Source organism: Dipodomys merriami, unplaced genomic scaffold (genome assembly GCF_024711535.1).
Source record: "Dipodomys merriami isolate MVZ:Mamm:240054 unplaced genomic scaffold, mDipMer1.0.p SCAF_7, whole genome shotgun sequence".
NCBI lineage: Eukaryota > Metazoa > Chordata > Mammalia > Rodentia > Heteromyidae > Dipodomys > Dipodomys merriami.
In genome coordinates, this window is record NW_027206290.1 from 1638348 (window position 1) to 1666051 (window position 27704).

Here is a 27704-nt window from a genome sequence, read left to right on the forward strand (position 1 = left end):
GGGATCAGAGTATTTCAGATTTTCAATAGTGTCATTGACCTGAGGTGGTACAATGAAATACTTAGGGTACTTACTTTTTAGTGCATTATAAATATTGTGCGCTTAGGCAAGATTTTAACAGGTGAGAGGAAAACCAAGTGAACATAACATGACTTACACACAGTTTTGTTCTGTATTTGGTAGTAAAATGGTTTAAAAAGTGGTTTTGTTAGAAAACTGTCCTAAGACTTCAGGAGTGACAGCCTGTTTTGAAAGATTTGCAGACTTGAGTCTGAGCTTTAAACAGTTGTATGAAGGTGTTTCACTTCAACTTGTCAATGTGACCTGTTCCATCACTTCACACATACACGCACACACACCTACCAACTTATCCCCCCATTCCAATTTGTTTCTATTATGTATTGGTTAGTATAATTTGTTTTTTGTTTTTTTTTTCCCCCGTCATGGGGCCTGAACTCTGTGTCTGGGCGCTGTCCCTCAGCTCTTCAGCTCAAGGCTAGCACTCTACCACTGGAGCCACAGCGCCACTTCTGGCTTTTTGTTTATGTGGTGCTGAGGGATCGAACCCAGGGCCTCATGCTTGCAAGGCATGCACTCTACCACTGAGCTACGTTAGTATAATTTGTTACTCACCCAATCATGCTGTCTTAAGGACTTTTTAAAAATGTAATTTAATGGGCAGGACTAAAGCAAAAACTTGAATATGAATTGTACGCATACAGTTAAGAATTATTGCCCTTTACATCTCAAGTTTCACTAAGTTCCTGGTGGCAATTTTGTAACTTAAAAGTAGAAGATAGGATCATGGAAAAAGCACCTCTACCAGAACAGTTTAAATGAGTTGGACTTAACATTGAGCGGGTCAGGTTTTGGTTTGTGTGTCATGCCACTTAATTACCAATATCACATGTATGTCTAGCACCAAAGCATACAAGACCCATGCTGTGTGTTCCAGTACTATGGCTTGTACTCTGGGCCTGTTGCTCTAGGTCTGCTTGCTTGGTCCTGGCAGCATTCTACCACTTGAATGTTTCCAGTCCAGCAATTTGCTGGTTAATTTGAGATAAGAGTGTCAAGACTTTTCTACCCATGCTGACTTTGATCAACTTCCTGAGTAGATAGATGTGAGCCCCTGGCACTAGGCCAAGATAAGATTTTTTTAATTGAATTGAGTATTGGAAAAATGGAATTGCTACTAATACTTTGTATTCACAATCTATTTCTAAGACTAAGATGGAGATGGACATATATCAATTTTTTTGTTCCCATTTTAATTTAATATCCAACTAATAGGTAGATCTGGACATTTGGCAAAACCAAAGACTAATAGGAATAGTTAATACTCTTAATGTATAGAAGATAACAATCTGAGGTGATTTACAGAGAAAGTAGATATTGTAAGTTACTAATGTCCTTATAAAAGCTAGCATTCACATCCTTTTCAAAACTTTTTGTATTACATGGTCACTAAAATTACTATGAAGCCTATTTTTTAAAACACATTAAGGGCTGGAAAGGTGGCTCAGTGGTAGAGCGCTTGGCTCGCATGCATGAGGCCCTGGGTTCAATTCCTCAGCACCACATAAGCAAAAAGCCGGAAGTGGCACTGTGGCCCAGAGTTCAGGCCCCACAACCGGACCCCAAAAAAAACACATTAGAATATTTGTGCTTGAGAAGATGGTCTAGGTTGCCAAAAGGAACAAATTAACTCACTGAATGATATAATCTTAATTTTTCTGCCTGATAAGAACTGGTTTAGCTTTCTGCAGATACACTAAATGTACTTGTAATAATAAAAACTGAAATATTTTGTTAAATGCTAAATTTTGGAAGACACCTTAACTGCACAATATTTCTAACTTTAGTAAAGTTAAGGGTACCCACCTGTAATCAAATAAGCAAAACCTCTGGAGGAGAGTTATCATGTGTTTGTTTTTAATAATTTGATCTTGATAATGGTATAAACTGGTTAAGAATCTTGGAGATTTAAAGTCCACAGGCAATTCAGAAGGAAACATTGAACCACAGACAAACTGGCACTCAAAAATGTACTGACACACTGGTCACATCTTGTTTCTGACCTTAATGGCTTGGGAGGCCTACATGAACCTAATACACACAACTGAATCAAATCTTGACTTTAAACTTGGTGCTGCATGTTTAAATTGAGGTCCAACCCCTTAAAGAAGGGTGGAATAAATAACTGCAGCCTTAGCAATTGCCTCATCCTAAAGGGCAATAGACAAAAGTTACAAGATTTCACTTTTATGTTCCCAAACGCCTACACAACCTATACTACTTCAAAACTCCCAAATCCTTGGCCTTTAGTGACCATCAGCAGTCGGGGAAATATGGGTAATAAGTGGATTGTTTTTGGTTGTGCAGCATTGTTGCTTTAGACAACATTTTCACTTGTAAAACAACAAAAGGCAAATCTTTTAATACCTTAGGAACTTTGCATCAGTACTTTTAAGGTATTCAGCAAGTGAAATTGGATTTCTGTGTACTGTAGGTTACATAGCTATTAGTACTAATATTCTAAGGGCTACAACAGAAACCATAGAGTTGTCAATGATTTCTAAAATCAAACACTGAAAATTTCATGTGGCAACTTAAGATTGCTGGTAAATATATGTTTTGTTAAAGTTTCTACAATTTTATAGTATATAAACAAGTCAGGGACTTTTGCCAAGCTTAGTTTTGCTAAATGTATTATTTCCTGTCCAGTTCTCTCTGGAAGCAAGTTTCACTGCTATTTAAGTTTTCAAATCCAGCAGTGATTCTTTCGCTCAAATTTAAATACTGGCACACTACAAGCGGTACCTCTCATTTCCTCCTAGCAAACTATTTTGAAACATAAATGAACAGAATGGATCATATCTTAATGATAGTAATTTACTCCAGCTTTTTCATGGCCAGCAAAATCAAACAGGACATTTACCTGCTTCAGACTTGGTGAACACTAACAGTACTCAACACTGTCCCCAAGGCATGAGGCATAAAGTATCTAATACTTATGAGGGGTGGGTGATTGGGGAATGAAACCATGCAAGTACTTTACCACTACATCACTACTCCATTTTTACTTTAAGATAGGGTCTTGCTGTGTTGCCTAAACTAGCCTTCCATTTTCAATCCTACCTTGGTTTGGAGTGGCTGGAATTACAAGTGTTTACAGCTATGCCTATCCTGAAAACCTGTTCTTGGTGTTAAGACTTAACAAGTTTTGATCAGCAAAGGAAACTAAGTTTCTTAGCTTCTGGTGACAGATGTGTCAATTTCCAAATCATATGGTCTCTAACTCAGAGCATCTGCTCTATATTTTCCGGTTAAAAGGCTTCTCTATGAATGTCTACTAGCTGCTGGGCATGGTGGCTTACACCTGTAATCTTGGCTACTCAAGAAGCCAAGATCGCAAGATCACCGTTTATAGCCAGCCCAGACAGAAAAGTGCAAGACACTTACCTTTATCTCCCATTAATACCTCCAAAAAGCTGTAAGTGGAGCTGTGGTTCATGGCTTAGAGTGCTATGCTAGCCTTGAGCAAAAAGCTCAAAGACAGTGCGTAGGCCCCATGTTCAAGCCCCAGGACCAGCACCCAAAAACAAGGAATGTATACAGACTGAAGAGCTAAAGTAACTCCATTTTAAGATCAAACCCCCTGAGCTGTGGGGCCCTCAGAGTAACCCACAAAGAGAAAAATAGTTCTCGGAAAAACTGCAGGTTGCCACCAACCCTGCCCACCCTTAATGAACAGAACAGCTGCCTAAGTGTTCCATCAGAAAAAGGGAAGTGTGTTCAGGGTGAACTTAAACCCCCTGGACTTGTGACCTTGTTTAATACTATAAAAGCTGTGCTGATTCTATGCTCGGGGCCTCTTAGCGTCACTGGCTACCAAGGGCGCGGAGGACCAAGCTTGAGCTAGTTATTTAATAAACGACTCTTTGCTGTTTGCATTGATCATGGTCTCTGGTGGTCTGTGAGGGGACGTCCGAAACTGGGTACTTCACAGAGGACAAGCTGTTCCAGAAAATTTCCTAAGACAGGAATCACATCTTTAGATTGACATTAGTGGCAAGAATATAATGAATTTCCAATGGCTGATTTAGCTGGACGCCCAAGGCTCACAGCTGTAATCCTAGCTACTCAGGAGTCTAAGAGCTAAGAATCATAGTTTAAAGCCAGCCTAAGTAGGAAGATTCTTATCTAAAAGCTAGAATAGAACCATGGCTCAAGTGGTAGGGTGCTAGTATTGAGCAAAAATGCTCAGGGATAGCACTCAAGCCCAGGACCTGCAAGGTGGGGAAGGGGAGGAGGGGGGTTCTTATGTACCCTCCTCCCTGCCAGTGTCATTTTAAATTCGTAAGGTAAAGACAGGATAATTTTACGCATTTACTTATTTTAAAGTCTTGAGTTTCATTTGAGATAGTCAAAATACAGCATTGTGATCTATTTTAACCAGCTTATAGCTTCATTCATTAACTGGGATTAAAAGGAACATCTTCAAAAATCTAATATTGTGAAAAGTTTATTTGCTTATTTGCATTAACTCCTTTTGTCCACCATCATGAGATATTGACACTTAGTTCTTGTTTGTGATCAGAGAAAAGACATTTTGGAATGGAATGGATTCTACTATTTTATAAAGAAAAAGAAAAGATTAAGGTCTTAAAAACAAATCCAAGTGCAAAATTTTTCAGTAGTCTTCCTATCTCCAGTGTACCCCAGCAAAATATTCACAGCTGTTAAGAAACTGGTAACTCCCACGCTGCAATTTACCATAGGATTTTTTTTTAATAATCCCCTAAATTGTCTGTACTTACTAATAAATGTGCAGTATATTCCTGAAAGTATACCACATTTCTACAAAACAAGATAGGCTAAAAAACAATAATGGGCAATGCCTTTCAGAATCTCAAACTTTATGTAACCATTGACTGGACATTTCTTTTTTTTTTTTTTTTTTTTTACTTTTTTTTTTTTTTTTTTTGCCAGTCGTGGACCTGAACTCTGGGCCTGGGCACTGTCCCTCAGCTCTTCAGCTCAAGGCTAGCACTCTACTGCTTGAGTCACAGCACCACTTCTGGCTTTTTTCTTTTTGCTTTATGTGGTGCTGAGGAATCGAACCCAGGGCCTCATGCATGCAAGGCAAGCACTCTACCACTGAGCCATCTTCCCAGCCCTGACTGGACATTTCTTTGAGGAGCTGATCTCTCACCGTTTCCTAAATTCTAAAGACCAACTCCTAAGTTAAAAAAAAAAAATCTGTGTTTTCCATTCTTTTCTCAAAATTTAACAGATGCACATTAGGGTACTGATAGGTCTTTGAATTTTTAACTATAATCATTTTTCTTCACTATAAAATACATTTAATAAAATGTTGACATATTTAACATGTTATTGGTATGGAAGATGCAGCTTTAAAGATTATAAAATTTTTCTTATGGTTTCTTTGGAATTTCAATAAATCATCTCTCCAATAAAGAAGGCTAAAGTTATTTCAAATTATCTAAAATCCTGGAAAATAAAATGTTAAACTACTAGTCACTAAAAATTCATTCTTGACACATTCATTAGGACAAATTAAAAAACATTTAGCTAAGTTCCTTAATACAACATGATAGTGTATAATAACTGTTATAACATTATACTCCCTAATTTGTTTTCATTCTTGGACCTTCAAACCATCTTGTAATAAATATGAAAATTTGTAAGTGTAAAAGTGAGTGAATGATTTTGACATTTTGAAAACAAAATTAACAAATATTTTTCTGTGTCTTAAAAAAAATAGGAACTGTCAATCTCGTATACACTTCTGAACTTTATAACTTGTAACAAATATATTGTTAGCATATAAAATGTTTTAACATTATATTGAAAGCATTAAATATGTAAGGTTGTCTAAAATATGTGGGTTGTTTTTTAAAATTGACACCAATGTATCCATATTCCACTAAAAACATACTCATCAGACTTATATGCACTTTTTAGGAAGCAAGTTTAAAAACCTGGAATTTGTTTAAAGTGCTGAGACTTGGAAGAGAATCTTAAGCATGCTAACCATACTGTATCTGAACATAACAAGGACTTTTAAACTAATTTAGAAAACAAAAAATAGAGGTTCTATGAAAGGAAGATTAATAACAACATTTTCCATTGAAGAAAGAATTCAGGTAAAAACAAATAGCACCACAATGAACTGCACTAAGGTGCTAAAAGAGGTACCTTATTCCCTGCAGCGTGAACGCTCCCTCTGAAATGTATTGCAACATATAAATGCAATTATTTAATGGTTACCATTTGGTTCATTCATCTACAGAAAATTGCATTCCTTCTAGTTCATTATATTGAACAAACATTCAAATTACTGAACTATACATAATGTTACAGAGTTTACATTTTGTGAAAACAAAGCGAACAAATATTTATGTCACCTTGAATATAAGATGACGAGTTTAAAAGGGCTTCATATCTCTTTTAAGACATTTAATTTACATTAATGGTCCAGGAGTGTTTTAGATATATAGATATATAGATATATAGATATATTTATATGCATATATATTTCAACAAGAAATGTAAAAATCTTTAAAAACAAATCACAGCACTGGTAGCTGCTTTACATACGAAGGTCTTAGGGTCATTAAGGTCAAACTATTACACTTATATTAAGTATACTTTTAAAAAGACTGAAAATGGCACATCAGAAAACTTGCTGAAATTCTTATTAGAGGCCCATTTCTTTATATCCTATTACTGATGTGTCAATTCAACATATAATTCCCTTTACTGAAAGCATTTGTCCCTTCTACTTGGATTCATTTCTGGGAGTCTGTTTTTCTTGTTCTTGGTTGAGTAGTATCATTTTGCATGTCAGTTAAAGGTCTGGAAAACGACTGGGGTCTTCCTTGTAGTCATCAGGTATGGTAAAGATAGAGCCATCAAATTCATCATATCGAAACTCCTGAAAAGTCACAGTGGCTGTGATCGTGGGAAATACAGGTATATCTAGAGAGAGAACAATGAATGACATGATAAAATGAGATGTTAATGCACATATTAACCCTAAAGTTTTGCTAAATGCCATTATACCTTAAAAAAATTGCTAATTAAAGAATCGAACAAATACAAATGTGTATCTAACACTGAGCCATGTGTGTTTGGGGGAAGAGAAAGATTTGGGTCTTGAAGGAATTGCGAATTACACAACTGCATTTTTTTTCCATTTTAAGAATATAATGCCACGGGCTAGGAAGGTGGCTCAGTGGTAGAGCGCTTGCCTCGCATGCCTGAGGCTCTGGGTTCAATTCCTCAGCACCACATAAGAAAAAAGCCGGAAGTGGCGCTGTGGCTCAAGTGGTAGAGCGCTAGCCTTGAGCTGAAGAGCTGAGGGACAGCGCCCAGGCCCAAAGTTCAGGCCCCACGACCGGACCCAAAATAATAATAATAATAATAATAATAATAATAATAATAATGCCAGATTCCACCAGTCCATCTTCTTGGAGCAAGACATCACTTCTATACATGATACCTACTTTTCCCGAATATAGTATGCTTATTATTCCCACTCTTTGAGATAATTTACTTTAACTCTAGTTTACTAGTCCAAGTAAAATTCATTATTTTTTGTTTCTTCTTGAAAATAAGAGTTTTATCTTTATTGTTGGTTTTTGGCTTCTTTTCTTTTTGTCGTGTTCATTTATCTGTCTTTGGGAGGGTAAGGGGAGCACAGCAGTAGAGGGATAAATGGTGAACAAATGTAACAGTGGTACTCACTTGACACTATGTTGAAAATGAACTATACAACTTGTGGGAGGGGACAGAAGGAAATGTAGGAAATAATAAGGGGAAGATGACATTGTACAAAAAGAAGTATCCTCATTACCCTACTTATGAAACTGTAACCCCTCTGTACATCACCTTTTTACACAATTTTTTAATAAATTAAAATCAAATTTAAATAAAACACTAAAAGCAGTTAAGAGTATGGCTCAATTGGTAGAGAGCTAGCCTAGGAAGCATAATTCCTGAGTTCAAACTCCAATAACAACAAAAAGAAAACCATGAAAGAAAAAAAAAACTAAAACAATCTACCACTTGAAAATGTGGAGTAAGGGGCTGGGAAGGTGGCTCAGTGGTAGAGCGCTTGCCTTGCATGCCTGAGGCCCTGGGTTCGATTCCTCAGCACCACATAAGCAAAAAGAAAAAAGCCGGAAGTGGCGTTATGGCTCAAGTGGTAGAGCGCTAGCCTTGAGCTGAAGAGCTGAGGGACAGCGCCCAGGCCCAGAGTTCAGGCCCCACGACCGAACCCCCCCCCCAAAAAAAGAAAAAGAAAATGTGGAATAAAAAGAACTGAAAAAACACACCTATAACAGTCTTCTAAATGAAACGTATTTCTGGCTGAAATAATAAGTGGAATCTGACATAGCACAAATCTGGAAATAGAACAAATTATAAAACCTCATTTCTTAGTCCCAAAAACTATTTCACTTAAGAATCTCAGATATTTCAGCTATAATCTCTAAAACTCCCTTAAAAATCCAAATTAAGCCTGGTGATGGGGGCTCACACCTGTAATCCTAACTCAGGAGGCTGAGATCTGAGGGTCACAGTTCAAAGCTAGCCCAGGCAAGAAAGTCCGTGAGATTCTTATCTCCAATAAACCACCAGAAAACCAGAAGTGGAGCTGTGGCTCAAGTGGAAGAGTGCTATAGCCTTGAGCTGAAGAGCTCAGGGAGAGTGCCCAGGCCCAGAGTTCAAGCCCCACAACTGACAAAAAAAAAATCTGAATTAAGTCTATGTTAAGTTAGTTCGAATGTCTGACTAGTATAAAAGACCTATGTGCTCGCTTCGGCAGCACATACACTAAAATTGGAACGATACAGAGAAGATTAGCATGGCCCCTGCGCAAGGATGACACACAAATTCGTGAAGCGTTCCATATTTTTATCAAGAAGCCTATTTAAAAACATTTACACCTATACTTTTTTAAAATCTCAAAATAAAACCAAAGAACTACAAAAAAAAAAGAGATACAATAAATTTGCCACTAGAGGTCCAGCATTTTTTGTCAGAGAAAGGAATATTCTATTGGGCTGGGAGTGTGGATTAGTGGTAGAATGCTTGCCTAGCATGCATGAAGTCCTCTATTTGATTCTTCAGTACCACATAAACAGAAAAGGCCAAAAGTGGTGCTGTGGCTCAAGTGAGCAGAAGAATCTCAGGGACAGTGCCCAGGCCCTGAGTTCAAGACCCAGGTCTGTTAAAAACACAGAAAAGAAGGACGCTAAGAACACTAAGAACTGTGAGAGAAAAATCACTTGTACCTTCTGCATGCAGATGGAATTCTCATATAGGAGTGAGCAACTAAGGCCCACTGACTGGCCTGTTTGTCCAAGGTATGACAGATAATTAGGAAAGGATTTTTAATTGTTGGAAGAAAAAAAAAAAGGAATTTTTCTTCAAGTGAAAACTACATGTAATTTAAAATACTTTCTTGAGAACTATAAGAAGATACTCAGCCATGTACTTATTGTCTACAGCTGTTTTTATTCTCAAAAAAAGACAGAAAGAGAAAAAAAAAAGTATTCACAGGGCCAAATGGACCAAGAAAGTATTTAATACCTTTCAGAAAATGTACTAACACATTTCAGACAATAAATACACATCAGTAAACAAGACACAACATTCATGCATTTGAAAACTCATAGTCTGATTGGGAGAAATAAGGAAAAAGGTAAGAAAAAAGCATGGTGAGGAGAATATGAAGTCCTAGTGTTGGGGGCTAAGAGTTGTTCAACAGGATGGTCAAAGGAAAGTCTTAATGAAGTGACCTTTTAGGAAAAACAAACTAAATTTTAAGAACAAACTATGTGGTTGCCTAGAAGATGACAATTGCACATAAAAGGAACATGAAGTATCAAAGCTCTGAAAGTGAAATTCTTCATTTTGATAAACAGTACAGTTTGCAACCGAGTGAATGAGGGGAACAATAGCAGAAATTGGAGGCAAAGGGAGGTTGCCCAGTCATGTCAGGTTTGTTATGCCAAGGAAAAGGCTTTCACCTGAACTGTGGATGAGATGAAAAGTCAACAGAGACTGTGATCAGACTAAGAGTGAACTTCAGTTGTAGCAGCTATGATTGGGATGACAAGAATGACATCAAAGTAAATACCAATTCATTAATGTATGGACCAATCATAAGAGTAAGAAAGACATAAACAATAGTTTCCACCAAGCTACATTTAAAATCTGCAATGAATTAAAGAAGTAAATGAACATTATTCTAGATTTGCATATAATTTTAATAAGTATCTTAAGAAAGATCTCCTGTACCCTTTTGCCAAATTTGGACCAATCATAAGAGTAAGAAAGACATAAACAATAGTTTCCACCAAGCTACATTTAAAATCTGCAATGAATTAAAGAAGTAAATGAACATTATTCTAGATTTGCATATAATTTTAATAAGTATCTTAAGAAAGATCTCCTGTACCCTTTTGCCAAATTCCCCAGACCTAGGAAAACAACAATACTATATTCAAAGATGAACTGTGCTACCATAGGCATGAACTACTATGAGGCCATGTGATACCCTCCATGTTGCCCCACTTAGTTCCTTTATGTTCGTTCCATCCTCCCTTTCCTCAATCCCTAGCAACCACTAAATACTGCTATATTTTTCTCCCTATAAGTACTTTTTGGTGTGGAGGAGAGGTTTAAGACCATGGAGCCCATGCTAGACTTGGGCTGATAGCATCTTTATCCACAATAGCCAAAAACGTACAACTAAAAACCTGCCTCAATCTCATGATAACTGGGATTATAGATGTATGCCACCATGCCTGGTCTAATGAAGCACATTTTTTGTTGTTGTTTTGGGTGCCAGTCCTTGGGGCTTGAACTCGGGGCCTAGGGACTGTCCCTGAGCTTTTTAGCTTCCAGCTTTGTAGCTCATAGCTAGTACCATTTGAGTTATAGCTTCACTTCAGCTTTTTGGTGATTAATTGAAGAGTCTCACAGCTTTTTCTGCTCAGGCTGGTTTCAAATAATGATCCTCAGATCTCAGTCCCCTGAGTGGTGAAGATTACAGGCATGAGCCACTAGTACCCAATTTTAAACACTGTTTATAAAACCTTACCAGTGTTAACATTTAGGGATATATTCTTTTCCTATTTCATAGCATTCGTTAGTTAAATAAGTAGCAGTCCATTATGACATGACCATTTCCATGTAGAAAATGTGTCCCAGTCTAATGTTGATTTTTTTACTCACCATCTCTGGCAACTCAATCATATTGTTTTATGTATTGGTACTTCTTTTTAATTTATGAATGATATTCCATGGTATCATTTTTTTTTTTGCACAGTTCATTTTAGCTGCTGAAAACTGTAGGTTTCTGACTATGAATAAAGATGCTATGAAACAAACTATGTATAAGGTTTTTTACTTTCCTGAGATAAATGCTTACGAGTGTGAATTGCTTAGTCTATGTATATAGCAGCTACATGCTTAATTTTTGAGAAACTGCCATCAGAAATGAGTGATTTGCTTCTATCTTCACCTACCAACATATGGCATTGTCATAATCCTTACCATTCTGTTAGGCATCTAAGTGTTACCTCATCATATCCCTACAGGGTAATGATACTGAACATTTTCCATGTGTTTCACATCTATATATGTTCTCTGGTGAAATATATCTTTATTCTTTATTAGTTGGTTAATTTGTTAATGATGGATTTTGAAAGCTCTTTACCTATTTGAAATATTGGACTTCCTCAGATAAGTGTTTAAAATATTTTCTCCCACTCTGTAGCTTCTGGCATTTTACTGCTACCTGGGTCTTCTTTCACAGAATAAAAAGCTACTTCATTTGTTTTTCTACTCAGAGCTAGTGCTCTACCACTTAAGACTCAGCTCCACTTCTGGCTTCTAAGTGGCTGATTGGTTAATTGGAGGTAAGCGTTTCATGGACTTTACCCTTCACCAGGTTAGCTTTGAAACAAAGATCCTGTTTGGAGATAAGGATCTTCACAGAAATAATCAACTCCAGTGTCTTCAGTGGTTGCTAATCCTTATAAAAAAGAAAAATCAGGAAATAGAATACCATATGAAGATGAAGGCAGAACACTGGAATAATGCTTGTTGGGATCAATGAGAGCTATCAAAAGTTTCAAAATGTACATAAATTAGAAATTCCACTGTTGCCTTCAGAAGGAATCAATTCTACTGACAGCATGAACTTAGATTTCTGGCCTCCAGAACTGTGAGACAACAAAGTTCTGTTACTGAAGCCACTGAATTTGTAATGCTTTGTTATGAAAGCCCTTGTAAACCAATACAGTTATTCTACTTTCTGTGACTTCCCTTTAAAAACAAAAGGAAGCTGGGTGCTGGTGGCTCATGCCTCTAATCCTAGCTACTCAGGAGGCTGAGATCTGAGGATCACAGATTAAAGCTAGCCCGGGCAGAAAAGTCTCCATGAGACTTCTCCACTTAACCACTTAAAAACTGGAAGTGGTGACGCCCCTCATCCTTAAGGCAGGGATGCTGAAAAACAGTATCTGTTGCACAGAATTGTTGGGAGGATTAATAAGGTAGATGTTGGTATGTGTAATACTCTTAGAGCACTATCTGCCTTTTGGCTTTGTTAGCTAGGGCTATGTGAAACAAAGTGTATGTCCTCTATAGTCACCAGTTACCTTATCTTTTGCTTGCAGTCTTTGCCTCCTATGATAGAAAGAACATGTAGAATATATATTTGTACTCATGTGGACACAATATTTCATATACTTGCTACCAACTTAAGACTAACAGATGGAAGTCTCAAAAGTTGCTTGAAGATATTTTATATAATATCAACTGCTCTATATTTCATTAGAGAAAGTTTATAATTACTAACTTTGATGGGAGTTATTTCATCAGAAGTCTCTATCTAATGTGTCATTTTAGTATAGATTCATGACAAGTAAATAGTACTGGCTGTTTTGGGGGTTTTCCTTTTCCATCTTGTGGAATATTGTAAAGAAATCAGATGCAAACTACTGCAATTAGAAAATAAAGTATGAAACAACTTTCAACGATGTACACAATTGATGTTTTGCAAACTAATATTTTAAATTAAACTTGTTCATAGTGAAAAAAAAAACAACCGGAAGTAGAACTGTGATTCAATGTGGTAGAGTGCTAGCCTTGAGCAAAAGAACTCAGGGAAGCACTCAGACCTGAGTTCAAGCACCACAACTGACAAAAAAATTAGAAAATAAAATAAAAACTACAATTGTGATGGTATTGGGGATTGAACTCAAAAACCTCATACTTGTTATGCAGGTAGTAGGCCACTTAAACAACACCTCCACCCCCATATAAATTTTAGATATAATCTTACCTATAAAATTATTACCTATAAAAAATTTCTTTTTCCTGAAAGTAGGTAAAGCAATGTGAGGACAACTGCCATCACTGCTATGTTGAATCTTTCAACCATAAACACTGCGTGTCTTTCCATTTGTTCAGGTCTTCTTTTAGACTATAGTTTTCAGAATATAGGTATTATACATTTCCTTCTTTAGTAACTTTAAATGGCATAATTTATAATTAGGATGTTAATATGCTCAATGCTAAAAAATATTATGTTCAATAGTAATTAGCATTTAGAAATGCCATATTTGTGCCAGGTACCAGTGGTTCACACCTGTGAGCCTAGCTACTCAGGAGAATGAGATCTGAAGATTGTTATTCAAACTAGTATTTTTTGGGGGGGGGGGGGTCCAGTCGTGAGGCCTGAGCTCTGGGCCTGGGCACTGTCCCTCAGCTCTTCAGCTCAAGGCTAGTGCTCAAGAGCCATAGTGCCACTTCCGGCTTTTTTCTTTTTGCTTATGTGGTGCTGAGGAATCAAACCCAGGGCTTCAGGCATGCAAGGCAAGCGGTCTACCACTGAGCCACATTCCCAGCCCCTGAAGATTGTTATTCAAAACCAGCCCAAGCAGGAAAGAAAGTCCATGAGATTCTTATCTCCAACTAACCAAAAAGAAAAAAGAAAGAAAAATGAAAAAAAGCAAGAAATGGAGCTATGGCTCAAGTGATATAGCTAGCCTTGAGCAAAAAGATAACACTCAGGCCCTAAATTAAAGCCCCAGCACAAAAAAATTTCTTTTTTTAACTTGAATCTTATAACCCTAATAAACAACCTATACTTCTACTTTGTAGGATCTTAGGAATTTTTCTACTTATAAAAAAAAAATCATGGAGTTTGAGTTAAAGTCCCAGCACAAAAAACACTAATAAGCAACCTATACTTCTACTTTGTAGGATTTTGCTACTTATAAAAAAAGCATGGAATTTGTCATGAAAGATTTTATTTCTTCTGATCATACAAAATACTATTTATCAAAATGAACCCCAGGAAATGAAAACAAGAGGTATTTTTTCTTGACTGCTGTTTTCAACTTGTTAACTTTTTTTTGTCTTTGGGTAGGTGGGAATCACAGAAATGGAGGGACAAAGGGTGAACATATTCAGCAGTGGTACTCACTAGACCCTACATTAAAAATGAACTATACAAGCTGGGCACCAGTGGATCATGCCGGTAATCTTAGCTACTCAGGAGGCTCAGATCTGAGGATCGCGGTTCAAAGCCAGCCCAGGCAGAAAAGTCTGTGAGACTCTATCTCCAATAAACCACTAGAAAACCAGAAGTGGCGCTGTGGCTCAAGCAGTAGAGCCCTCACTTTGAGCTGAACAGAGCAGGGACAGTGCTCAGGCCCAGAGTTCAAGCCCCACAGCCAAAAAAAAAAAGAAACAACTTGTGGGTGCAGATGGAAGGAAAACAGAGAGAGCAAACAGCTGACAGTTGGCTGTTCATTATTTTTTAATTTGTTTTCTTTTGTCTGTATTTTTTTGGGGGGGGAGGTCCAGTTGTGGGGCCTGAACTCTGGGCCTGGGCGCTGTCCCTCAGCAATTCAGCTCAAGGCTAGCACTCTACCACTTGAGCCACAGCACCACTTCCAGGTTTTTTCTTTTTGCTTATGTGGTGCTGAGGAATCGAACCCAGGGCCTCAGGCATGCAAGGCAAGCACTCTACCACTGAGCCACCTTCCCAGCCCCTTGTCTGTATTTCTTATTTGACTATTTGAATTCCATTTTCACTTATCTATATAGTGCTTTTCAGTGCATCTCTTTGTAAACCATCTCTAGTGAATTGGACAGTGGTGGCTCATACCTGTAATCATAGCTACACTGAGGGCTGAGATCACGGTTCAAAGCCAGCCTGGGCAGAACAGTTTGTGAGGCTTATCTCCAATTAACCACTAGAACACCAAAAGTGGCACTGAGGCTCAAAATGGTAAAGCTCCAGCCTTGAACAAAAGAGCTCAGGGACAGTGTCCAGGTCCTGATTTCAAGCCCCAGAACCAACAACAATAACAACAAGAATCTCTAGTGGTCAAACTAACTGAGCATTTAAGACATAATTGTTACTTACTAATTTAATCATTTTACCAGTTCAGTTCAAATGAGATAGAAATACTTTGCCTTTATGTCCCTTTACCTAACCCCATTTATAATTGTAAACAGGAAGAAAATGGAGATAAAATTAGACTTTGAAACAACTTGGCTGTGAACAGCATAGAATCAAAGAGAGTTGGGTAAAGTGGAGTCTGAATTTTCTAGTTGATTGACTGAATATTAAAAGATAAAAAGACCTGAGCAACTAAGGAAAAGATGGTAGAAAAAAATGGAGGTTGGGAAGTAAAGAAGAAATGTGGTATGGTTGATGGAACTAGCATTTTAAAAATAGCTGAAAGCGGGGCTGGGAAGGTGGCTCAGTGGTAGAGTGCTTGCCTTGCATGCCTGAGGCCCTGGGTTCGATTCCTCAGCACCACATAAGAAAAAAGCCGGAAGTGGCGCTGTGGCTCAAGTGGTAGAATGCTAGCCTTGAGCTGAAGAGCTGAGGGACAGCGTTCAGGACCCAGGAAGGACCCAAAAAAAAAAAAAAAAGCTGAAAGAACTAAGGCATAGCTCAAGTGGTAGAGTATAAAGGGTGAAAAATCCAAATTAGAAGCCCTGAGATCAACCCCCCACACCCGCACACATACATGCTTTTTTTTTTTGTTGGTCGTGGGGCTTGAACTCTGGGCCTGGGCGTTGTCCCTCAGCTCTTCAGCTCAAGGTGAGCGCTCTACTACTCATACATGCTTTTACACACACACACACACACACACACACACAAAAAAAAATAATGCTACACATACACACACAAAAAAAACATAACCAGGTGCCATTGGCTCATGTCTGTAATCCTAGCTCCTCAGAAGGCTCAGATCTGAGGATCATGGTTCAAAGCCAGCTAGAGCAGGAATGTCCATGAGTCTCCTATCTCCAATAAGCCATCAGAAAACCAAAGTGAGGCTATGGCTCAAGTGGTAGAGCTCTGACCTTGAGCTGAAGAGCTCAGGAACAGCACCCAAGCTGAGTTCAAACCCCATGACCAACCAAAACAAAAAAAACAGCAAAAAAAAAAAAAAAAAAAAAAAACTTACAGTACAAAGGAAGAGGTTACTCAAACTAATAAGAGCAGTATCATTTCCACTGAACTAGGAAGGATAAAAGAAAAGATGTGGCCGGGTGCCAGTGGCTCACGCCTGTAATCCTAGCTACTCAGGAGGCTGAGAGCTAAGGATCACAGTTCAAAGCCAGCTGGGCAGGAAAGACTGTGAAACTCTCCAATAAACCACCAAAAAACCAGAAGTGGCACTGTGGCTCAAGTAGTAGAGTACTAGCCTTGAGCTGAAGAGCTGAGGGACAGCACCCAGGCCAGAGTTCCAGCCCCAGGACCAACAGAAAGTATGTATAAGGAGTTTGAAGTAGGGCTGGGAAGGTGGCTCAGTGGTAGAGTGCTTGCCTTGCATACCTGAGGCCCTGGGTTCGATTCCTCAGCACCATATAAGAAAAAAGCCGGAAGTGGCGCTGTGGCTCAAGTGGTAGAGCGCTAGCCTTGAGCTGAAGAGCTGAGGTACAGTGCCCAAGCCCAGAGTTCACGCCCCACGACCGGACCCCCCCCCCCAAAAAAAAGGAGTTTGAAGTAGAGAGGAAAGTCTTATTTCTAACAATGGAAATAAAATTCATCTTCTTGTTAAAGTGGAAGAATTAGTGGAAGAGTAGATTTGATCAAAATGATTCAAATTTAGCCTTGAAGCTTAGAGTGGTGGTACACACTAAGCTCAACACAGAAGTGGCTGACTCAAGTATGAGCTCAATCTAAATACATACAACAGACCCCGTGCTTGGGGGGAGGGGAGGGGGATCAGAATTAGAGAACAAATAGAGTATCATTTACAATCAACACGTAAAGCTGTGAGTGATCTTGAAATCATGGAATGTGTAATCAATTTCCAATCTATAATAATTTTCATAATTGTAGCTTTATGCTGGAGAAACAAAAATAGTGGAAAATTAAAAAGCAACCCAGGAATGAAGTATTACAGGACCAATTTAAACATAAAGAAACCATAGAGAAATGCCAATACAAATTTCCAATAACTTTAAGTATAAAAGCAAAGGATTATCTCCTGCTTAAGAACGCAGCTTTTAATCAGAGAAATGCCTGTAAAAATATGCTACAAACTTTTTTCCTATTTTATCAAAATACCTCTGTTGCATAAAATTTTACGATACTGTGAAGTATGATTAGATGAAAATTAAATTGGAATTCAGAAATAACTTAAAATTCTCATCTGTTTAACCCCTGTCCCTTTGCTGTTATTTATAATTTGCCTCTTAATCCCAAGAAGGGTGTTCAATGCTTAGAATTTTTCTGGCCATAAATGACTTGTCCCTTTATATACATAAAAAAATACAAGTATCAATGCATTTGGATAAAGAAAAACATAAAAATGCAAGCCACAAGAAAATTTATTTTCCTTTGAAATACTTATTCAATGTTAATAAACAACTCCAAATTTATACAATTACATGTAAAATTTTCTCTTACCTAATTTTACAGGAAAGCCTGGCGGAAGCTTCATTTGAACAAATTCTCTAAGCTTGTTAAAGTGCTTGAAGGGAGCTATTACTTCTAGAACATTCAATAATCTGAAAAACAGAAGAAGAAAAACTGTTTTCACTGTTCAAACTAAATTCTTTGCATCTATACATTGTTTTTAAACTAATTTGGATATTTCATGAATGAGGAAATTGTACTTTATGCTTCTTGGTTTTAGAATTTTTGTTGGTATTCCTTTTTCACTGCGATATGGTTTGTAACCTTAGTTTGTGCACACTTAAGACCTTGGATGTAATCAGACTCCCTTTTATATGGATTTAAAGCTTTCACTTGTTTACTAAAATCCACACCCATTCAAGTTCTTTCATCAAACTTACTGTTTGCATCACAGATTTTCACTAATCACTTGATAAGTTTTTATCAAGTATGTGAATGGCTCCAATTATTTGCCTAACATTCCTTGATTCCATGATCTATTAATTTATTAAATGAGTGTTTCTTGCCATTATATTTAAAGAGAAATCTGACTTCACAGAAATTTCTGGTGATACTATTCTTTTGTCTGAACTAGCTCTTCTGATGTAAATGATTTCATCTTCAGGCAAGATTATCTTTTTTTTTTTTTTGTCGGTTGGGGGCTTGAACTCTGGGCCTGGGTGCTGTCCCTCAGCTCTTCAGCTCAAGGCGAGCGCTCTACCACTTGAGCTACAGCGCCACTTCCGGTTTTCTGGTGGTTTATTGGAGATAGGAGTCTCACGGTCTCTCCTGCCCGGGCTGGCTTTGAACCTCAATCCTCAGATCTCAGCTTCCTGAGTAGCTAGGATTACAGGCGTGAGCCACCAGTGCTCGGCTGAAATGTTATCTTGGAGGTACAGTTTTTTATTACAAAAAAATTTCTTTTAACACATTTTGACTACTATTTGTCACACTTGGAAGACTAAGTGGAACTATCTACACTTCTTATGGTTTAACTATAAATCTATTATTTTGTTAATTGCTTTCATCTGTTCTTCCTTTCATTTATTATGAGCTATTAAAATTTCCTTTTCAGTCAAATTTAAGTCTCTTTTTTTTACTGTATATAAGTTTTGGGGGGTTTTTTGGTGGGGTTTTTGGTGGGATCCTATATAGTATGACAGGGGTTCTAACCACTTGAGCCATACCCCTACCCCTATATTTGTTTTCTAACACTGCTATTTAATTGCTCTATTTTTTTAGCTTTTCAATTTTGTTGTTGTTGTTGTTGTCAGTACTGGGGCTTGAACTCAGGTCCTGGCTGTAGTCCCTAGGCTTTTTTACTCAAGGGTAGACACTCTACCAATTGAGCCACACAGTTCCACTTCTGGTTTTTTGGTGTTTATCTGGAGATAAGAGTCTAATGGACTTTCATGACCAGGCTGGCTTTGAACTCTGATCCTAACATCTTGGGCTCCTGAGTAGCTAAGATTACAGGCATTACTCACCAGCACCTGGCCTTTAATCTCTTTATTTCATTTGACTGTCTTTCATCTCAGAGTGGTCTAATTTTACAGATTTCATGCTCATTATGTGATTTTCCATAGGCTTTACGAAACAATTTCTTCTGTTCTCTGAACTTTAACTCTAGAACAAATACTTTGTTGACTGCAATGTTCTTTATTTTCTATTTTTTTTTTTGTCCAGGGATAATAATTCCAATTCTGACATATGTTTCTAAATGTAACATACTTGAAATTGAGTACTCCTAAAAATTAATGTCAGCATAAAATTAGCCACACTGCTTCTTTATTAGTAAATAGAATATAAAACTGGTACATCATAGAGCCTCCAGGATCACAGATATGATGGATCTTTGGCATGGATATTATGCATGGATAAATCCCTTCTTGCACTTTCTGAAACTTATCTCTTTGGCCTATAGCTTTTGGACTATACAGAACATTTACTTTCCTAAATTAGCCTTAGGAAAAAGTCAAGAAATATACTGGATGAATGGTAAAGTCCATCATTCTTATCTCCAATAAACTACTCTGAAAAAGCCAAAAGTAGCACTGTGGCTCAAGTGGTAGAGCACTAACTTTGAGCTAAATAAAGCTCAAGGACAGTGCCGAAGCCTAGAATTCAAACCCCAGGACTGGCAAAAAATACTATTCCCCACTACTCAGAAAAAGCCAAAAGTAGCACTGTGGCTCAAGTGGTAGAGCACTAACTTTGAGCTAAATAAAGCTCAGGGACAATGCCCAGGCCTAGAATTTAAACCCCAGGACTGGCAAAAATACTACCATCCCCACCCCCCAGTTGGTCATGGGCTTGAACAGGCTTGGGCGCTCTTCAGCTGCAGGCAAGCACTCTACTGCTTTGAGTCACAGGGCCACTTCCAGTTTTCTAGTGGTTTTTTGGGAGATAAGAGTCTCACTTCATTGGAGATAAGAGTCTCGTGGACTAAGATTACCACCCTGGGGTTGGCTTTGAACGGAAATCCTCCGATCTCAGCCTCCTGAATAGCTAGGATTACAAACGTGAGAACTGGCGCCCTGCTCCAAATACTATTTTTAAAGGGGGATCTTGCCCAGCGCCAGTGGTTCACGCCTGCAATCCTAGCTACTCAAGAGGCTGAGATCTGAGGATGCAGTTCAAAGCCAGCCCAGGCAGGCAAGTCTGTGAGACTCATCTCCAATTAACTGCCAGAAAACAAGAAGTGGCACTGTGGCTCAAGCAGTAGAATGTTCACTTTGAGTTGAACAGCTGAGGCCCAGAGTTCAAGCCCCATGACCGACAAAAAAAAGGGGGAGGGGGAATCTGATGAGTTATGAGTCTGAATGGACATATTCAAGAAGTTCACTGCAATATTGTTTCAAGGGAACTAAAAACAATCAAAATGGGGCTGGGAAGGTGGCTCAGTGGTAGAGCACTTGCCTTGCATGCGTGAGGCCCTGGGTTTGATTCCTCAGCACCACATAAGCAAAAAGAAAAAAGGCAGAAGTGGCGCTGTGGCTCAAGTGGTAGAGCGCTAGCCTTGAGCTGAAGAGCTGAGATACAGCACCCAGGCCCAGAGTTCAGGCCCCACGACTGGACCAAAAAAAAAAAAAAAAAAAAATCAAAATGTTTTTTAGTCGAGGAATGATAAAAATGAATGACAAACACCAACTACTACAAATACATCAATTGAACAAGAAAAACAATTAGACAAAAATGTAGTTACTTTAAGAATTCCAATATGGACACCACTTCAAAAGAAAAAAAGCAAGTAACTGAACAAAATCCAAATTTGCCATTTTTATTTTTAAAATGCAAAAATACTGGTAAATTTAGACAAAAATACACCAGTCCTTATCCTTGGTGATTGCGGGTGGGGGAGCACATTCTTCAATCTATAAATTTCCATGCCATGGTATACTTTACACTAGTAGTCATGTATTACTTCAATAAATTTTTGGAAACTATTCAAAAATTTATCTGAAGAAAATGAAAATACTTTTGCTAATCAGAACATTTCTAGAAAAATACCCTCATTAGGAAAGCAACAGCTGTTTGTTTTTAGATTTCAAAAGCTTCAACAGTACTCTCAGTTACAAATATTATTACAATCTTTAAGGTCTATCGTGAACATAAATAATGAACTTACAATTCAATCCCTAAGGGAAATTCCTGGCTCATGGCTATTGTGGCTTTAAATGTCTTCTTACTTTCTTTGCACACTAGTTCTCTTCCCAGATGAGGAGCTCTAAAGTTAAAAGAAAAAATAATAAAGGAAAGAAAAAAAAATATGTTAAGAAACTTGTTCCATTCTAGATATCAATCATCTACCAATGAATTCATGCATAGCTCAATTTTTCTTATTGACTATAGAAATGAATTAAAATTATGCTACAAAGAATAAGCTGAAAGTAAGAAATGAAACAAGCATAACAAAATAATTTTTAAAATTTGGAAAAAATTATCAGATTTCAATTAATTCACACTGAATACAACTGAGTTTTAATTAATCAGTATAATCTATCTTCAAGTCGCTTACTGTATTCAATCTCCTTTACTATCTACTACAATTTTATCACAAATTGTAAAGAAAAAATGCCAGACACTGGTGGCTCATGCCTATAAGCCTAGCTACTCAAGGTGGCTGAAATCTGAGGATTGCAGTTCAAAGCAGCCTGGGCAGGAAATTCCGTCAGACTCTTATCTCCGATAAACTACTCAGAAAAAGCCAAAAGTGGCACTGTGTCTGAAGTGAGAGTGCTAACTTTGAGCTAAATAAAGCTCAGGGACAGTGCCCAGGCCTAGAATTCAAGCCCGAGGACTGGCAAAAATAAGTTAAATAAAAGAACTCTATGCTAATCATGTTCAAAAGCAAATTATAATATAATTTTTATAGATCTACTTTATTATTTTTGCATTTCTTTGATAGGGTCACACTTTATACCATAAAAAAAAAAGGTTCTACTGGGCTGAACAGAGTATGTTTGCTTTAAGGACATGAGAAAGAGGTAAAAGAAGAAACAAAATAAACAGTGTGTTAAAATTATTTTCCATATAACACTGACTCATGTTGACTGGAATCTCTTGGAGGTGTTTTACTTGGTTACAGTTTTTGCCAACTGACCTGTTATATTTAGTTTGATTTATGGCACATATCACAGAGTAGTTTATTTTGACTTGGTCTGATCAGACAGGTAGTGTGACAAACTAGTTTAAAAGACTGCCCAGAAACTATGTTTAACACTATAGAATATTAAGACAGAGAAACTTTATAGTGAAGTAATAGTAAAAGTAACAAACCTTCAATAAGAAAAAAAGAAAAAGATAATTTCCCTCTGAACATTCTTCATCTTTTTTTTGGATAGTCCTTGGGGCTTGAACTCAGGGCCTGGTCACTGTTCAAGGCTAGCACTCTACAACTTGAGCACCACTTCTGGGGTTCTCTGAGTAGTTTTATTGGAATGAGTCTCATAGACTCTTCTGCCTAGACTAGCTCTGAACTGCAATCCTCAGATCTCAGCCTCATGAGTAGCTAGGATTATAGCTGTGAGCCACCTGTGCCCAGCCATTCATCATTCTTTTAGTAAATAAGTATGTACCAGCTATGTACTAATACTTAATTAAGAGTTAGGAATATTAAATACAAACTATGTGCTAAGTACGATAATAAATGCTAATAATAGAACAGTAAGCAAAGGCCTCAGGAGTGGTAATGTGAAGTAGAGTAAAATAAATGAAAAAATAAGCTAGGAAAATAAGATAAGAAAATAGGGGAAAAAACAGAATAATTTTATATTTAATGATAGAGAACCACAAAAAATGAATAAATTCATCACACAATAGAAAGTTTCAAGGAAGTTAACTACATTGGGCAATTTTCTACATTATATTTCCTTAGAAAAAGTCCTACAAGGTTTTTTTTGTTTGTGTTTGGGGTTTTTTTTGTGAGTATAAATTACAGAACGAATAGAGAGAGAAAGAAGGCTCTACAATCTTACTAAAGCCTATATACAACTTGGATACTCCCTCATCATTCTTTTTTTTTTTTGGCCAGTTGTGGGGTCTGAACTCTGGGCCTGGGCACTGTCCCTCAGCTCTTCAGCTTAAGGCTAGTGCTCTACCACCTGAGCCACAGCGCTACTTCTGGCTTTTTCTGTTTATGTGGTGCTGAGGAATTGAACCCAGGGCCTCATGCATGCAAGGCAAGCGCTCTACCACTGAGCCACCTTCCCAGCCCCCTCCCTCATCATTCTTAATCCATATTTTTAGAAGTGAAAAAAAGTTTCAGACAAAAATATACCAATATTTTCTTATAAATTCAAATACCTAGGTATTTATACAGTTTACTTTTACAGTTTGTTCTTTCTAAAATTCAAAGCCATAAAACCACCTACTTTCCATTTTCAGCAGATATATATTCTTCCCAAGTAATAGTGTTCTGAGGAGGAGGGGTAAGGGACTGTCTTCTAACAGGCTGCCAAAAAATAAAAGAAAAAGTGCAGAGTGTAAAGAAAAGTCACATTTTTTAATACAAAATTGTTTAATACACACAGTAAGCTGACACTGGGAGTTTTGCTCACTGGTAGAGTATACAATAGCATGCAAGCAGCTCTGACTTCAATTACCAACACCAAAAATTAAACAAGGAAGGGGAGCAAACTATTTAATACAAGCTACTTGGAAGTGGCTCTGTAACTCAAAGGGTAGAGTGCTAGCCTTGAGCGAAAAAGCTCAGAGACAGCACCCTGGCCCTGAGGTCAAGGCCTACCACCAACAAAATAAATAAATAAATAAACAACAATCTATTTAACCACTTCAACATGCTACTTGAAAAGATTGCAAGATAGATCAGTCATAAGTAGTGGGTGAAGATAGCAAAGAGATTCTCAAAAAATTTATATACTTGTCTCCAACAGCACAGTAAAAATTCTCATAGACAAGTCTGTAGAGACAGAGCATCACCAGGCCTACCAACAACGGTGTGGGTAATAGCAGCCTGAAGAATGGTAGAATAGAGTTCCAAGGGTGTTATTTCCCCAAAACTTCCTATCTCCTTTGTTGGCAAAGTTGTCTTTGGTGGCCAAACAATCCTTTCAGGGTGAGGAACATTTGTTCTGCCAATGCTTTTTTTGGGGGGTCCGGTCATGAGGCCTGAAGTCTGGGCCTGGGTACTGTCCCTCAGCTCTTCAGCTCAAGTCTAGTGCTCTACCACTTGGGCCACAGTGCCACTTCCAGCTTTTTTTCTTTTTGCTTATGTGGTGCTGAGGAATCGAACCCAGGGCCTCATGCATGCAAGGCAAGTGCTCTACCATTGAGCCACCTTCCCAAACCCTGCCAATGCTTATTGTGCTATTTGTAACATCACTTGAAAGCCATACAAAATTATAAATACAGGCAGCCTAAAAGCAGTGAAAGAGAAATGTGTCAGTGCTATCATGGAAGTAAACCATACAATTTGTGGGTGGAGATGGGAGGGAGGAATTGGGAAAGAATGAGGGAATAGAAGACATTATGTGAAAGGACATGTACTAACTAACTCATCTAATTATAATCCCTCTGTCCATCACCTCTATAATAAAGTAAATTATTCTTAAAAAATTCTCAGAGATACAAAGCAAGTGAAAAACAAGAATTCCTTCAACATTTTTAAAAAAGGCCTCATATGTAAGGACCAGACATCTAGAAAAAGATAGTGGTATGGGTACAGGAACTAAAGTGTCCTAACATTTATTACATTAGATAAAACAGGGTGGGGGGCAACAGGATGACATGTGTGCACAGTTAGCTATTCCAGCCAAGTGAGACCTGGTTAGTCATTATTTCTGTTCTGATTATACAGAGGACTCCAGAAAAGTTGCTACTGCTGTCATTACATGATGGAAGCAGCTGGTCCCCATGAGATGTTTATTCCTGCATTCAGGCTACCTCATGGTGAAGATCTATTCTGTGATGCTCAGCTGTTTCTTAGGTATTGTTTTAGTCCCCTGTGTAACTTTGTCAGGAGAAGGGTTGGGGAGGAGTTGGGGAGAAAGGGAGGGTAGGGGAAAAACAAAGGAGGGGGTAACAATGCTCAATAGGAAATATACTCATTACCTTGCTCATGTAACTGTAACCCCTCTGTACAGTATCTTTACAATTAAAAATATATGTTTAAAAAAAGGTGTTATAGATCAGGGTCTGTCAATCAATATCCAGGATGTTTCATTGAAGAAGAGAGGCCCCAAGCAAAGAAGACAGATATAAAAGGGAGGCAAGGATGTCAAGTTTTTATCTTACTTTCAGTTAACTCGTGGACCCAAGTAAGGAGTCATTAACAACCTTTTGGCAAAAGCAGTTAAGTTTCTATGCACCTGTTACAATTCTACATTGATTTAAGCTCCAATAGACATATTATCTATCTTTTCTAGATTCTTGTTGGTGTTAAAGTAGTGAACTCATTCAATGTTTCGCTCATCTAAAATTAAAATGTCTGCACATTATGCTAACTGCTGAAATAGTAGTTAGAGAAGCTGAAGAACTAATTTCAGGAATAAAAAAATGATATAAGTCAGGGGAAGAACAGTTGCTTAGCATGCATAAGGTCTTGAATTCAAACCCCAGCACCACCAAAAAGAAAAAAGAAAGAGTTGAGAAGCAGAACATAGCCTAGATGTATCAGACTCTAGGTTCAACCCATAAAACTACAAACTAAATACACACACACACACACACACACACACACACACACACACACACACACACACACACACACACACACACACACACACACACACACACACACACACACACACACACACACACACACACACACACACATCAAACTATCAGGGTCAACAGGCAAGCAGTCTATAAACTGCTATTCTACATTCTCATCGCAAAATGACTTGTCATTATTAGGGTGGCCATAACCACCCTAATAATGAAGACAGTTTTTAAAAGAAGATCTAAAAAAGATTTAAATCACAAGTCAAAATAGCAATATATTTTTTTTGGCTGATCAACAATAAGGAAATGGGGTAGTTTTGTTAAAGACTAAGGCATTCCTTTTAACCAACTTATCTCCTCTTTCTCCTGAACACATGCTATGCTACTTTCTTTTATTGGCCAGAAGATCAGAAAATGAAGAGACTCTAATTCAAGCCAAGGAAAAAACAAAAAAGCATAAATACAACCTGTTAGGAAAGGATAGGCTCATACTAAATTGGGAGTTTCAGCTTAAGTATTTTACATAGTGTACTCAATTATCTATTGCTAATTAACTCATGGACTTCCCACATTAAAATATTTTCCTGGAACACGCAGAATTATCATGAATTATTTTGGAATCTGGCATGCTACTACCATTCAGAGTTGTCCATATCTAAAACATATAATACCACAGGGGAGGGACTAAACATACAAGAAATCCAAGCTTTCTGCTACTATTTCATTTTTCTATGACTATTACATTTTCAGTATAATCTAACAGCCTCACATATGAATACAATACATCCACCTCTAAAATTATTGTTTTATGAGCCAGTAATGACTCTGCATAATGGGCCCTTTTTAAAAATCTATTGCTTTTATTAAGGAAAGGTGGTCATGGCCTATTAAACTAGTTGCATTACCTCCTAAGGGTTCCCCACCATACAGTTAGGAAAAAAGTACAGGAAAACATTAACATTTGGGAAATCTTCATAAACAATATCCAAGAATTCTCTGTAGTACTGTAATACTTATTTGTAAATCTAAAATTGTCAAAACAAAAAAATAAATAAATATTAGCTGGCTCATGAGGCTGAGATGATCATGGTTTGAAGACAGCCCCCACTGAAAAGTCCATGAAACTCTTATCTCCAATTAACCAACACAAAGTTGGAAGCAGAACTGTGGCTCAAATAGCACAGCATAAGCCTTGAGCACAAAAGGTCAGGGACAGCACCCAAGAGTAGTTCAAGCCCCAGCAATACACACATGCATGTACGCATGCACAATTTAAGAAGCAATCTAATTCATTTTATTAGGAAATAAATAGCAAGAGCTGTCACCATATTTCATGTTTTATTAATTTCCCTTCCCTGTACTATTAGTCATTCAATATTTGCATATAGTATGTATTCATTAAACAGATGCAAAATAAAAAAATATTTTGAAGAAATAGCCTCAAGACTAACATAATAAGAGCTGGTCCTTCAAAGCAGCAGATTTCACTGAAGCAGATTATATGTAAAGGGGTATGGAATAAAATTTAACACTGTGTTTC

The 27704-nt window shown here is 37.6% G+C and overlaps 1 protein-coding gene and 1 non-coding gene across 3 annotated transcripts in view; one reads left to right on the forward strand and one right to left on the reverse strand.

The window, feature by feature from the left end:
- Positions 1 to 4512: 4512 nt before the first annotated feature.
- The window catches only part of Ankrd13c (ankyrin repeat domain 13C), a 72797-nt gene continuing 49605 nt past the window's right edge, over positions 4513 to 27704 (reverse strand). For both annotated transcript variants that reach the window (XM_070006935.1, XM_070006936.1), the window contains exons 11-14: positions 23854 to 23933; positions 21609 to 21707; positions 17993 to 18093; positions 4513 to 7008 (exon numbers count right to left, since the gene is read on the reverse strand). In XM_070006935.1, the coding sequence (XP_069863036.1) occupies positions 6878 to 7008; positions 17993 to 18093; positions 21609 to 21707; positions 23854 to 23933 (411 nt within the window). In that variant the 3' untranslated portion in view covers positions 4513 to 6877. The remainder of the gene's footprint in view (positions 7009 to 17992; positions 18094 to 21608; positions 21708 to 23853; positions 23934 to 27704) is intronic.
- LOC138817419 (U6 spliceosomal RNA) lies at positions 8842 to 8948 on the forward strand. The gene has a single exon (XR_011368864.1). It is a non-coding gene; the product is annotated as a U6 spliceosomal RNA (small nuclear RNA).